Source organism: Oryx dammah, unplaced genomic scaffold, assembly GCF_014754425.2.
Source record: "Oryx dammah isolate SB20612 unplaced genomic scaffold, SCBI_Odam_1.1 HiC_scaffold_2, whole genome shotgun sequence".
NCBI classification, from domain to species: Eukaryota; Metazoa; Chordata; class Mammalia; order Artiodactyla; family Bovidae; genus Oryx; species Oryx dammah.
Window position 1 is genome coordinate 38,259,718 of NW_024070186.1, and position 14,343 is coordinate 38,274,060.

A 14,343-nucleotide genomic window follows, 5' to 3' on the forward strand; every position below is an offset into this window, starting at 1 on the left:
ACTGAAATGAGTCTTGGACGCACTGGAGTGAGAACCAGTGGGTTCCATCCTTAGTCCTATCCTTTGGGCTCAAACTAATCTTTTTCAAATATTTGGAGTTCATTGGATGATACCCACGCTTCTTCCTCAAATATTTATTTTGCCGAGCACGTTCTAGGAGTTCCTCTTTCCAACCAAACCATTCTGAAATGTCCAGGGCTTTTGAGCAACTCTTCCGTTTAGCCCGAAGTTGAGCAGTGTGCACTCCACTTCAGTTTTTGCAGCCCTGTTCTCCAGAAGGTCACAGGCTGCAGCAAGTATAAAAGGGTACAACAGATGATCAAGTATTTAAACGGCCTCAAGGGCCTAAATATCTCGCCTGGCCCAAAGCAGTATCATAAAAACATGAAGCGAAAGACATACTGGTTCCCGTGCCCGCTAACTCTTGGGCGCGGAGGCGCGGTCCGAGGTTCAGCGAGCTGCGGTCGCGGGCGGGCCCGTCCTCACCTCCGGCTCCACCCTCACGGTGTAGCTGCCTCTTTAAGAATCGGCGCCGCAGGCTGGTCCGCCTGGTTCTCACGTGACTCGGCTCCCTGCAATCGCTCGCGGAAGTGGTCCAGCCTCCACGGACCGCGCGGGGTCTCCCGGCGCCCGGCGGGGCTGACTGGCCGGAGCGGGCACCGCCGGGAGGCCCGCAGCCGGTCGCCAGAATGGTGCAGTTATACAACCTGCATCCGTTTGGCTCGCAGCAGGTGGTGCCCTGCAAGCTAGAGCCCGAGCGCTTCTGTGGAGGGGGACGCGATACGCTATTCGTGGCGGCTGGCTGCAAGGTGGAGGCGTTCACTGTGGTCGGCCAGGAGCTGTGCCAGCCGAGATGCGTCTTCTCCACCCTGGGCAGGGTGCTGCGCCTGGCCTACAGTGAGGCCGGTAAGTAGTGGCGGAGGAAGGGGCGCCTCGGCCCCTCACTGGGGCCTCCTTCTTAGAGGACCGAGTGACGCCAGCAGCTCTGGGTAGGGAAGGACTTCCTGCTTGTAGGATGGTCTCGCCCAGTCCGGCGGCTAAAGGAAGGTGAGAGCTGTGCAGTTGTCCTGGCAACCACAGGTGAGAGCGGGCCTCTGGTGGGCCGGGGGAATGCTGGTTGTTTTTGCTCTTCTGGTGTCCTCGCTGGAAAGGCCCGTGGTTGGGTGACTGGATTCCACTCAACTCAGACACTTGAAACCAAAACAAACTAAGATTGGTTTATTATAGAAAGCAAGTACAAACAAAAGTACGGAGAATGGTATCCTGAACCCCCGGTTAATCCCATCTTCAACAATTATGCCAACTCATGGCCAGTCCTTTATCTATTTCCTGTCGATTTTTGAAAGCTCACATGACCTGCTGATTTTTAAATCTGTGTAAGTAGAGCTCGGGTCTTAGGCCCCATTCCCCCCAGAAAAGTAGCATCCACTACTCCTTTTCCACTAGAAATGTGAAGCAGTACCAAGGGGATACTGAGTAGGCATATCCCTGTTTTAGAGATATCCAACATTTAAAAATGGGTACTTTGGGACTTTCCTGGTGGTCCAGTGGTTAAGACTCTTCACTTCCACTGAAGGAGGCGTGGATTGATCCCTGGTGGGGAACTAAGATCCTGCATGCCAAGTGCAACACCCCCTCCCCACCCCCAGGAAAAGATGCAAATAGGTAGAAATAGGTACTTTAGTTTACAGAAGAATTCACCATAGCATTCTTTTAACTGTCTAATAATACACTTAAAATTTGAATTCTGCTTTTCAATAGGGGTGTACATTGCAGTATTTAAGATGGAAAAGCCTGTGACTGAGGTATTTACTAATAAAGTTAAGAGCATGAACCTGGAGAATTGTAGAGCTCCGTCTAAACTCTCTGTCCACAACTATGTGTGAGTTTAGTCTCCCTTTGTGTTTAAAAAAAAGAAAGTGGAAAATTAGATCAGTGATTTCCAGACCTTGGAATTTTGTGGGTCAGCAAAAAAACTGCGGGGCTACCATACGTGGTATCTGACTGTTCATTTTGTCGAGTAAAGCTACATGTTAAAAAAAAAAAATGAAAAGCCCTTTAATTTACTGTCATTATTTACATAAAAACACCTAGCTCCAAACTTTGGATGCCTTTGCTTTATGAGCAACTTATTATGTTGTTACTCCTTTTTCTTTTTGAATAGTTTAGACATCAATAGGTCTGCAGACCAGTTTGAAAAACACTTATTAGATCTGTAAATTCTCTGTCAGCAGAAGGCTCTGATTTTGGTATTTTTAATGATATTGCTCTCCTAATCATTTCACAATATTAGTAGTTTTCCCCACCTCCTTTTTAGACCTATGGATTCTTTACCTTCAAGAGCTCTATTGAGTGGCAAGCTCACCAGTTTCAACATTTGTGTGTGTGTGTGTATTGTGTGTGTGTGTGTGCTGGTGGGGGGCAGATAACCACTGTTTACATGATTGGCCCCATTCTTCCAAATGGACATTTAATGTAGAATTGTAAGTGACCAGCACTGTGGGAACCTCTAGCTTTCTTGCCTGTCAGTAGTGGTGATTCTGAGGAATCCTTTGATGCCTCTACTGGTGTTTAAGAATCACCTAGGGTAGCTTAAAAAGATTCCTGGACCTCAGAGAAACGGTAATAGTTTCCTGGGGTGTGGCCCAGCATTGGGTGAGTCTCCTGTTGAGTCAGGCTTGAGAATCACTGACCTAGAGCCATATTGACTGCTATAGGCAGTGAGTAGCATGGTGGTACTGATGCCTTGAAGTTAACAAAGATGTTTTTGTGATTCCGTTGACTGTCTTAAAAAAAGTTCTGGAGTCATGTGGTATGGTGTTAGCATAAGTCAGATAGCTCAAGGGTAACTTTCAGCTTGAACTTAATGCTTGGGTGCAGCTTCTTCCAAATTGTAGGTAGAGGACTGCTAGATATGCTGATATCCAGGTAACTACTCTTACACATCTCAGCTTTTTCCTTTAGCTTGAACTTAATGCTTGGGTGCAGCTTCTTCCAAAACGTAGGTAAGGACTGCTAGATATGCTGATATCCAGATAACTCCTCTTACACATCTCAGCTTTTTCCTTTTGGTCTCTTTCCTCCCACTAACACTGGCTTGGACTTGGGGATTCCTGCTCTAAGCCCAGTGTCTCCCCTACTCTCACCCCATCAAAAAGAAAGTGAATCTTAGATCAGCAGTTTCTATTCACTACAAATGCTTCGCAGATTCTTACACGAGAAGAAAATATTTTCAGTTTCTTTTTGTCTCTAATTAGCAGGATGCCAGGCTCCGTTTATAAAGATTGGAGGTGGTAGAATGTAGGCTGAAATTTTGAAGGATGGGCCCCTAATATCATCATCAGTAATTGAAATTATTTTAGGTTTTGTGTGTGAAGAGAGAAAGAAGAGATTTGGGAACTCATTGCTCTCAAGGAAGAAAGATCTCTGTGGCCAGAGTTGAGTGCTGTGTAGGGACTTCTGGTGCTGGACACTTGTTTATGGGATGTCTGGAGGTGTGAGGCACAGAGGACAAGACCACATAGCACAAGTGCATGAAGGAGCCCCAAGAATGTCTGTTATCTCCCCCTAGGCCCTACTGTGGATGGAGATGGTTAGATAGCATCACTGATTCCATGGACATGAGTTTGAGCAAACTCCGGAAGATACTGAAGGACAGGGAAGCTTGGCATGCTACAGTCCATGGGATCGAAAAGGGTTGGACCAGACAGGACTTAGTGACTGAACAACAAAGCCCTACCCTCCCTCAACTTTTTAAGTCATAAAACATATTTTGATTAATCGTATATTATTTCTGCCTTCTGATAATTGTTTTGTCGTAGGAGTGCAGCCTTTTAATTTACGGATTAGCGTTAACCAGGGTTATGATCTTGCCGCATAAAAGGAAAAATTTACTTTTTTTTTTAAATCAGTGACTCTCAGCTTGAGAATAATTAGAATAATGATTTTTAAATTTACTTAATAAAGACAGAAGCTGTCATAAAATAAGTAAAATAAAGCCCTGAGCACATAATGCTTTGAAAAGTTTAATTCCTTTCTCTTATGAAGGGCTAGAATCCTCCAGACTTATATCTCCTTTCTAACATTTTGAGAGATGCATGGAATGACCATTGACTTTGGAACTAACCAGATCCAGATTTAAGCCCAAGTGCCATCATTTGTTGGCTGTGTTGCCTAAGCAAGATACTTAGCTTATTTGAGGGCTTCCCCTGTGGCTCAGCTGGTAAAGAATCTGCCTGCAATGTGGGGCACCTGGGTTTGATCCCTGGGTTGGGAAGATCCCCTGGAGGAAGGGAAGGCTACCCATTCCAGTATTCTGGCCTGGAGAATATCATGGACTATATAGTCCACGGGGTTGCAAAGAGTCAGACACACTGAGCAACTTTACTTCACTTAGCTTATTTGAGTCTCAGGTTCCTGATCTATAAAATGGAGAAGGGAATCTTGCCTTGAAGGGTTGTGAGGATTAACTGAGAGAACTCTAAAGGTCTGTTTATAAGGCTTATCAGGAAGACACACTTAGCAAGTTCTAGTTCATTGTTTATAAAACAAGTTTTTAATTTGAAAACATAAGACAGCATAGGTACTATCTATAGTTTGCAAATTACATATAAACAGTTGATATATAGACTTTACCAGTAATAGGCATATATTTGTAGATGTATGAAAAAACGCTTATATTTTTCTAAAATAAAATGTATAAAACCTTTAATTATAACTAAACAAATTATTCTTAGTTTTTAAGTTCGTTAAGTAACTAGTAACTTGAATATGACACCAAAGCACTAACAACAAAGAAAAAATGGAAAAATTGGCTGTCATCAAAATTAAAAATTTTTGTGCATCAAAGGACACTATCAACTGATTTGAAAAAGCAGTCTACGGAAAAGGGAGAAAATATTTGCAAAGCATATACACAATAAGGAATTAGTATTCAGAAGAACTCTTATAACTCAGCAAACAACAAAACAACCCAATTTGAAAATTGGCAAAGAGTTTAAATAGATATTTATCTAAGTTGCGAACAAGCACAGGACAAGATGCTCAACATCACTAATCATCATAGAAACGCAAATCAAAACCACAAAGAGATACCATTTCATACCCATTAGGATGGTCATTATAAAAACAAATAGAAATAATAAGTGTTGATGAGGATGTGGAGAAATTGGAAACTTTGTACCTTCCTGGTGAGAGAGTAAAATGATAGAGCTGCTATAGAAAACAGTATGTTTCCAGAAAAAATTCATAGAATTTCTGCATGTGAAAGTCGTTCAGTTGTGTCGGACTCTTGGCAACCCCATGGACTATAGCCTGCCAGGCTCCTCGGTCCATGGAATTCTCAAGGCCAGAATACTGGAGTGGGTAGCCATTCCCTTCTCCAGGAGTTTCACTTCTGGGTATACACACAGATTAACTGAAAGCAGGGGCTTGTGCACACGTTTGTACACCAGTATACATAGCATTTTTCAGAGCCAAGAGGTGGAAGCAGCCCAAGTATTCATCGACAGATAAACAAAATGCAGTGTATCCACACAGCCTTAAAAAGGGATGAAATTCTGGTGTGTGTACAACACAAATGAACTTTGAAGACATTACACTAAGTGAAATAAACCTGACACAAAAGGACAAATATTGCATGATTCTACTTATGAGGTGCCTTAGAATAGTCAAATTCATAGAGACAGAAGTGGAATAGTGGTTGCCCGAGTCTGTGTTTATGAGGCAGTACTTCTGATGTTCTGATGTTCAGTCCTGGTTTTCACTTTTACTCTACACACATTTAGTTTTGCTTTCAATTTTATGTACCTTAGTTCTGAGTTAGATCTGCAGATGTATACAGATAGTTCATATTTATGTATTTGCACATAACCCATGCTCTTCAGCATTGATGCTTTATTGTATTATGTAAATAGTAAAAGACATACATGTACATAGGGTGGGAATGTAGAATTATTGTTGGCGGATTCAGAGTTTGGGAGAAGATGAAAAAGTTTTCAAGATGGTGGTAATGGCTGCATAACAATGTGAATGTATCTAATGCCATGAATTGTACACCTAAAAATAGTGAAAGTGGTAAATTTTATGTTATATGTATTTTTATTTTTACGTTATGTGTATTTTACCACAATAAAAATTTTTTTTGTTTAATGTATTTACTGAGAGAGTTTAAGGAAGATGGAGGCCACGTGGTATCTTCTGCTCTCAACTCCATCAGACCTTCTCTGGAACAGAGTGAGCCAATGTATGGAACCCACAGGGTATAGTTAGGTATTCCACCTAGATTTCTTGACGAAGAAAATGGCAACCCACTCCAGTATTCTTGCCTGGAGAAATCCCATGGACAGAGAGCACGGTGGACTACCGTCCACAGGATCTCAAAAGGGTCGGACACGATTTAGTGACTAAACAACAACCAGGATCTCTGGGGAGAAAACAGATTCAGGATTCATGTCTGTGGCATCAAAGGAACCAGCATCAGGAGAAGGTTTGCCTGTCTTGAAGCCTGGCTCAGTCCAGAGGAGAGGGGGCCTGGCCAGCCCACTGAGTGTCTTCAGAAAAGGGCTGCCCCCACTTGCTTGCTGCATCTGTCTGTGGGAAGGCGTTGTGCTAACCACAGCATTTCAGTGTCAGTTCATTGGAGGAAGGCTTGTTTACATAATAATGTCTAGCATTTAGTGAGTTCTCTATTTGAAAGAACCTTGACTTCTCCCCTCCAACCCAGAAAGTTCTAAAGATTAAAAATTTAATTTACCACCCACCCACCCCCACCCCCCCCCCGCCAAGGGCTGCCGTCTGTGGGGTGGCACAGAGTTGGACACGACTGAAGTGACTTAGCAGCAGCAAATAGAATATGTAAGAGTGTGTTTATGTAATTTGACACATGCAAGAGACTGTTTAAACAAGTCAGGAAACACAGAAGCCAAGACGGAAAAGATAACATATCTGGTTCCATATGGTAAAAGATGTCAGACAAAGTCAAACCATAGCAAAGTCAAAAGTCAAACTACAGACTACCAAAAGTGATTTGCTTTTCATGGCCAGCAAAGGATTAATATCCTTTTTACCCAGAGAGCTGCTATTCCTTGATAAGAAAAACAAACCAATACAATAATTTTAAAAAGTGGATAACTTGTAGAAGAGAAACTGTACATGGCTGCATAAACATATAACAGCTTTATAAGTGGTCTGGAAAATATAAATGATATTTATATCCATGAGAGTCTCTCTTTCCTCCATCATGTTGAGTCAGTGCTGGTGAGGATGTGGGGGAACAGGGCTGTTTAAGCAGCACTGGTGGAAATTTGAATCTGTAATATGTAATTGTGTTTGTAATCTGGGAATATCTATTAAATTTTAAAATGTACTGACCCTTTGACTGATTGTCTTACTTTTGAAAATCTACACCATTGAAATTAACACTCCAGTATTCTTGGGCTGCCCTTGTGGCTCAGCTGGTAAAAAATCCTCCTGCAATGCGGGAGACCTGGGTTTGATCCCTGGCTTGGGAAGATCCCCTGGAGAAGGGAAAGACTATTCACTCCAGTATTCTGGCCTAGAGAATTCCATGGAATTTATAGTATAGTCCATGGGGTTGCAAAGAGTCGGACACTACTGAGCAGCTTTCACTTTTACTTTCAAGTAAATATGTAGGTATAGGCCTATTTATTACAGCATAAACTATAGTGGCAAAAACAAAAAAGCTGGAAATTTGGGGTTGGCCAAAAGGATCGTTCGGGTTTTTCTGTAAGACAGTGTAGAAAAACCTGAACAAAATTTTTGGTCAACCCAGTACTTAAATGTAGTATATCAGTAGGGGGATCAAACCCAGGATCAAACCCAGGTCTGCTGAATAAATTATGATACAAGTATATACAGGATATTTTGTAGATATTGAAAAGAATGTTAGATATCCATGTATCTACCCTGGAGGGAAACATATGGAAATCTTGGTAATAAATTGGTAATTTAAAAAAATCATTTTATTATTTTTTATTTTATTTTATTTTTAAAATTTTTACAATGTGTTGCTTTCTGCTATATAACAATGCGAATCAGCTATAATTATACATATATCCCCTCCCTCTTGAGGTCAATTTTTTTAAGTTGCAGGTTGTTAAATATATTTAATGTGATTCCATTTAGTTAAAAGCAGGAATGACAAACTACCACTCTGTGATCTATGTTTCTATGAAAGAAAGGTTTAGAAGGACACATACCAAGCTGTGTGTATTAACACTGGCTCCTCATGGGTTGGACTGCAGGGGAGAGATCATTCTGCTTTTCATTTTGTATTTCTTCATCACTTTGACTTCTCACAATAAACAACAACTCCAAAATTACTTTGTAATTTAGAAAATCCAAGAAAATCAACAATTAAGGGAAAACTGGCTTGGATTGAAATTTTACTTGGTATATGTGGCTTTATGCTATTTCTCAGAGTTGACATGAAAATATGACTTGTGGGGATGGGCGAGGTAGCAGTATATATTCCACTGATCTCTTCAGAGTTCCTTATACCTAATTTTAGCATCACTCTGATATCAAACTCTTTATGTCAGGAGAGGTTTGTTCAAGCTGTAAATTCAGAGCTACAATCACTTGTAGAGCTATCATAGAAATTAGTCATAGAATTTCTCGGTAAGCTACATGAATATTTAATAGGTTGTCTTAAGATATTAACTGTTTCCCAGGTGGCTCAGTGGTTAAGAATCCCCCTGCAATGCAGGAGACATAGATTCGATAGCTGGGTAGGGAAGATCCCCTGGAGAAGAAGATGGCAAGCCACTCTAGTGTTCTTGCCTGGGAAATGCCATGGACAGAGGAGCCTAGTGGGATACAGCCTGTGGGGTTGCAAAGGAGTTGGGCACGACTTAGCAACTAAATAAGACATTAAGACGGGGTGAGATTGTATTTCAGAACCTAAATAAATGCCTATTGTCAGTTAAAAATACACCCAAGATCCTGTTACTTAGAGTTCTGTTCTCTTGTTCAGTCACCAAGTTGTGTCTGACTCTGCAGCTCCATGGACTGCAGAACGCCAGGCTTCCCTGTCCTTCACCATCTCCTGGAGTTTGCTTAAACTCATGTCCATTGAATCGATGATGCCATCCAACCATCTCATCCTCAATCACCCCCTTCTCCTCCTGCCCTCAGTCTTTCCCAGCATCAGGGTCTTTTCCAGTGAGTCAGCTCTTCACATCAAGTGGCCAAAGTGTTGAGCTTTTGGTTCTAGTCAATCTTTAATTCAGCCATTCACATTAGGATTCTGTTTTAGTTCCTTTTCATGATGCAAGGTAAGTTGTGGTTTCTAATTAGAAATTCTAAGTGTAATCTTATTTCCTTCTCAGGAGATTATTTGGTAGCAATTGAAGAGAAGAACAAAGCTACATTCCTGCGTGCTTATGTGAACTGGAGAAGTAAAAGGACTGAAAACTCCCGAGTGTGTATCCGGATGGTCGGGCATGACATGGAGGCACCCTTCAGCGAAACCTTCAGAGAGCAGATGTCTATTGTGGAAATGCCGCTTTCTGAGGCCCCCCTGTGCATTTCCTGCTGCCCTGTGAAAGGAGACCTTCTTGTTGGCTGCACCAATAATTTAGTCTTATTTAGTTTGAAGTATCAGATCATTAATGAAGAATTCTCGATTTTGGACTTTGAACGTTCTTTAGTTATCCACATAGATAACATCACCCCTGCTGAAATTTCTTTTTGTGTTGGGTATGTCGCTGTCATGTCAGAGTTAGAAGTCTTAATCGTAAAACTGGAGTCAGACCCCAAAAACAGAGAGAGTGTTAACCACCATCGACGTAAGACCACCAATCCCATGAAACAGGCAGAAGGTAAATAATTTAGCTTACTTTCTTGTTTGGGGTATGGAGAAAAACCCTTATTTCTGGCAATCTCAGAAAGGCTCTACTATGTATATTGCCAAGCCACCTTATTTAAGGAGTGGTTGCTTCCCTGATGGCTCAGATGGTTAAGAATCCACCTGCAGTGCTGATGACCTGGGTTTGATCCGTGGTTTGGGAAGATCCCTGGAGAAGGAAATGGCAACCCGATCCAGTATTCTGGCCTGGAGAATTCCATGGACAGAGGAGCGTGGCAGGCTACAGTCCATGGGGTTGCAAAGAGTTGGACACGACTGAGCGACTTTCACACAAATAGATGTTCCCAATACATGGGACTTGGGTTTATGATCTGGCTGTCCGTATCTTCTCCTGTATCATGTGATGTATTCTGTAGCATATAAATGTATTCCAACATATATTTGTCATTAAAAATAATGAAACATCTACTGCTAGAGGAGCAGTTTCTAGTTCCAGTCCTCATATTTACTATTCGAATGACCTTGGGCTAGGAATACCATCTCTGTGGGTGTGGTGATCATGTCCTGTTTTACTTTGTCAGTTGTGAGGAAGGAATGAGCAAGTGTTAAGACATTTCAAAACCATAGCGCCTTATAAATACAAGGGATGTGTGTGTGTATAAATACTGTAATTGGTGGGGGGATGTGGTGAAATCTAATTGGCATTCGAAAATTACTTGGAGTTACTACATAATTTTCTTAAATTTTATTTTTTAAGGCATCAGTAATGAAACTTCACAGCTTGAGTCAGATGATTTTGTTATCTGCCAAAAGCCCATGGAACTTCTTGGTGAAAAAAGCAAACAGTCAGGAATATCTGTTACACTGGAGTCAACGGGATTAGCTGATGAAAAAATAAAGTATTTCCACGTTCAGCACCTGCTCTATAGGTACTAGACAGCTTTTCATTCACTAACAGTTAATGTATATTTACTGGCTTAATGCAATGGAAATTAGATCTCCTCTCCTATTTCTCTCTTTGAATTCACAGACGTTTCGCTCCTGATATTTCTTCCTGTCTCTTGTCTGATGACGTCAGGTTGCATTCACTTCAGCTTCTACCCATTTACCAGACAGGTAAGTATGAGAGTGCTGCAGTGCAGTGAGCTGGAAAGGCACTGGGTGGAGTGGGGAGTCCAATGTGAGTAATAGGTTAGGTTTTTCTGAGTTGCCCTGTGGCCTTAGACAGATTCCTTAGCAAATAACAGTGAGTCCACAAAATGGAAATCATGTCTGCCAGGAGAAGCCATGGAGAGGAAATGACTGACAGAACCCATTTCTCTTTTTGAAATGGTCAGTAGGCCCCCAAAAGAAAATCAGGGCCCTGTTATAGCTGAGGTTCATCTGGGTTCCAGCTGGGTCATTTGGCAGAGCTGCTAATGATGGCTTTGTGAGCCAGATGGGAAAATGTGGGCTGGATGGAAATTCACTTACGAGCAGTGGTTTTCAGCCTTGCTGCATATTGGCCTTACTTGGATGCTTTTTAAAATACTGATGGCCAGTCTCAACATACTGGAGAGTCTTTTTTTTTATACCATGCTTTGTAGCATATGGGAATCTTAGTTCCCCAATCAGAGATCAAACCCATGCCCCCTTCCCTGGGAGCATAGAGTCTTAACCACTGGATAGCCAGGGAACTCCCCATGCTGGAGATTCTGACTTAACTGGTCAACTGATGCCTGAGCATCAGTATTTTTTTTTTAACTTTTAAAAAGATAGTTTAATTTAAAATTAAATTTTAAATCCCATTGCATGGCATGTGGGATCTTAGTTCCCTGACTAGGGATCGAACCTGTGCCCCCTGCAGTGGAAGCACAGAGTCTTAACCATTGGACCACCAGGAAAGTTCCAGGGTATCAGTGTTTTTTAAAACCTCCCCAGAAATATAATGGGCAACCCAGATTAAGAATCATTGAATTCTGTACTTAGTGCTGGCCTGCTTCACATGTTTAGGTGATGGCTAGGGAAAGGTATAAATATTACTCTGATTAAACTTATACATTTTTTTTTCAATACATGGTAGTGACCATGTATTTAGTACCTACTATGTTGGGTCTTGTGCTGAATACTAGGGCTCCTGTAATGAGCAAAACTAGGCAAAGTACTTGTACTCAATGGAGCTTATTGTCTTGTGGGGGGAAGCAGCCCTGAATGGAATGAACATTAGAAGGAGTATACAATTACACACTGATGGGAATGCTCTGTGAGAAGAATCTTGCCTTGAGCATGTATAACAAGGCTCCTGACCTCACTGGGGGTCAGGGAAGGCTTCCTGAGAAAGAGGATCTGTGGAATGAATGGGGCTGATTGGTGGGCAGGTTTGGTTGTGGCCAATGGAGAGTCTTTGCTTGAGGAACTGAAAAGCCAGGGAGAAGGATGTGTAACACAAGGCAGGAAACCAGAGGGCCCTCAGCCACCTTAGAGGGTTAGCTCTTATCCAGGGGTTTCCCGAAGCACCTGGAAGAAAACCCCAAATCCTCTCCATGGCCTGCATTACCCTGACCCTAAGCTCTTTTTGTCCTGCTCACCCTCTTACATTTCTCCATCCGTGTGGCTTTTGTCTGCTGCTAGGTTACACCGAACTCACTCATGTCTAAGATCTATTGTTTACTCTTCCAGTGCTCGGAACATAGTACTTTGCTCAGAGCTTGCAAGACTAGTGTCTTCAGCTCACAGCTCAAGTATCACCTCGCCGCAGAGGACTTCCCAGACTTCTCAGTTTAAACTGTTCCCTCCCTGCACACTGCAGAGTTTATTCTCCACCCCAGTCCCCCTCACTAGAATGAATGCAGTTACTCTGTCTTGTGCGCTGCAGTATCCCCGGAACCCAGAACAATGGCATGTTGTAGGTGCCTCATGGATGTTTACTTAGTGGACAGATGAGGGGTTGGGCAGTGCCCATGTGAGCTGGGCCCTGATGGATGAGTAAAATTTTTAGAAGATTAAAAAAAATTTTTTTTTTAGAAGATGGAGATTCTGGTAAGATACTACCTCAGGGAAACCAACATGTGCAAGGTGAAAGATCATGTATGTTTGGAGATAAGCGAGCAGCTCTCTGTATGATTAGAGCACAGATGTGTGTATGAAAGAAGAGGAAATAGAAACTGGATCAGTTGTTTTAGGCCAGTTGTGGAGAGTGTAGTAATTGGATTTTCTTCTTTTTTTATTTTCTTTAGATTCTCGTTAGTTATCTCTTTTATATGTTCTTTTCTTTAGGTTCTCGTTAGTTATCTCTTTTATATGTTCTTCTGTTATTAATGTGTCCTTGAAGGGCATCAATTGGAGCTATATTTTTTTAAAAAAACTTTGATTATGAAAAGTTTTAGGCACACAGATATAGAAAAACAGCACAGTGACCCCCAAGGTCCCCATCACACAGCTTCCACAGTGTTGCCTTATAATCACCCGCTGCCCTGTGCCAGATTGTTTTGATGCAAACCCCAGAGTTTATACCTTTTCATTTATAAATATTTCAGCATATGTTTCTAAAGGAAAGGGATTCTTTTATTTAAACAAAAACTCCAAATGTCATTTCACATTTTTAAGAAATGACTTGATATCATCCAATACCCATCAGTTACTCAAATTTCCCTGATTGTCTAAATGTTTTTTTCTGCAATTTATCAGATTCCAAGTAAGGTTCTATACCTGCAATTGGCTCCTATGTCTTTTATGTCTCTCTGCTATATAGGCTCTGCCTTCCTCTCTCGTTTCTCTTTGAGGGTTAGTTAGCAGGAAACTGGACTATTAGAACAGAATTTCCCACAGTCTGAATTTTGCTGACTGACTCCCCACAGTGTCATTTAACATGTTCCTGTATCTCTTATACTTCCCTGTGATCTAAAGCTGTACTGTTCAGTATGGTATCCATTTGTCAGTATTGCTGTTGAGCACCTTGAAGTGTGACTAGTCTAAAGTAAGATATGCTTTACATGTAAAATTCACACTAGGTCTTAAAGACTTAGTACAACAAAAAAGAATATAATCTGTCTCATTAATCTTTTATTGATTATGTATCAAAATGATAATATTTTGGATATGTTGGGTTAATATATTTTAAAAATCTTGCCTGTTTTTATTTTTTAAAGAGCAATTACTAGAAAACTTTGCATCACATAAATGGCTCACATTTTATTTCTATTGACAGTGCTGGTCTAAGTCTTGATCAGATGATGGTGATGATCAGTTTTTTTTTTGGTCATGCAAATAGTTTTGAGTTCTCTTGGAAGTACGTTGTATCAGGTTGGCTTTTTTTGTGATATTAACAACTATTGATTATGATTACCTAGATCTGTTAATTTATTAGGGTTTTCAAAATGTTGATATTCTATCACTCTTTTTTCATTTTTTTTATTGGCATTCTTATATAACCACCTAAGCAACTCTTTGGTTATCTGTTTATAGATGTTTTTGCACAGAAAAGTCAAAATATTGGTTCCTCTTATTTACTGGTTTTGTTTCCTCTTATTCATGGT

General features: G+C 41.2%; 1 protein-coding gene and 1 long non-coding RNA gene across 3 annotated transcripts in view; both read left to right on the forward strand.

Moving 5' to 3' along the window:
* Positions 1-550: 550 nt before the first annotated feature.
* Positions 551-14,343, forward strand: part of HPS3 (HPS3 biogenesis of lysosomal organelles complex 2 subunit 1) — a 41,599-nt gene continuing 27,806 nt past the window's right edge. For both annotated transcript variants that reach the window (XR_005719867.1, XM_040234506.1), the window contains exons 1-4: positions 551-906; positions 9,351-9,842; positions 10,587-10,758; positions 10,860-10,945. Coding sequence is in view for 1 of the 2 variants with exons in the window: in XM_040234506.1 (XP_040090440.1) it covers positions 690-906; positions 9,351-9,842; positions 10,587-10,758; positions 10,860-10,945 (967 nt within the window). In the remaining variant the exon portion in view is untranslated. The remainder of the gene's footprint in view (positions 907-9,350; positions 9,843-10,586; positions 10,759-10,859; positions 10,946-14,343) is intronic.
* On the forward strand, positions 1,605-4,992 carry LOC120858452. Its single transcript, XR_005719872.1, has 2 exons — positions 1,605-2,928; positions 3,036-4,992. It is a non-coding gene; the product is annotated as an uncharacterized LOC120858452 (long non-coding RNA).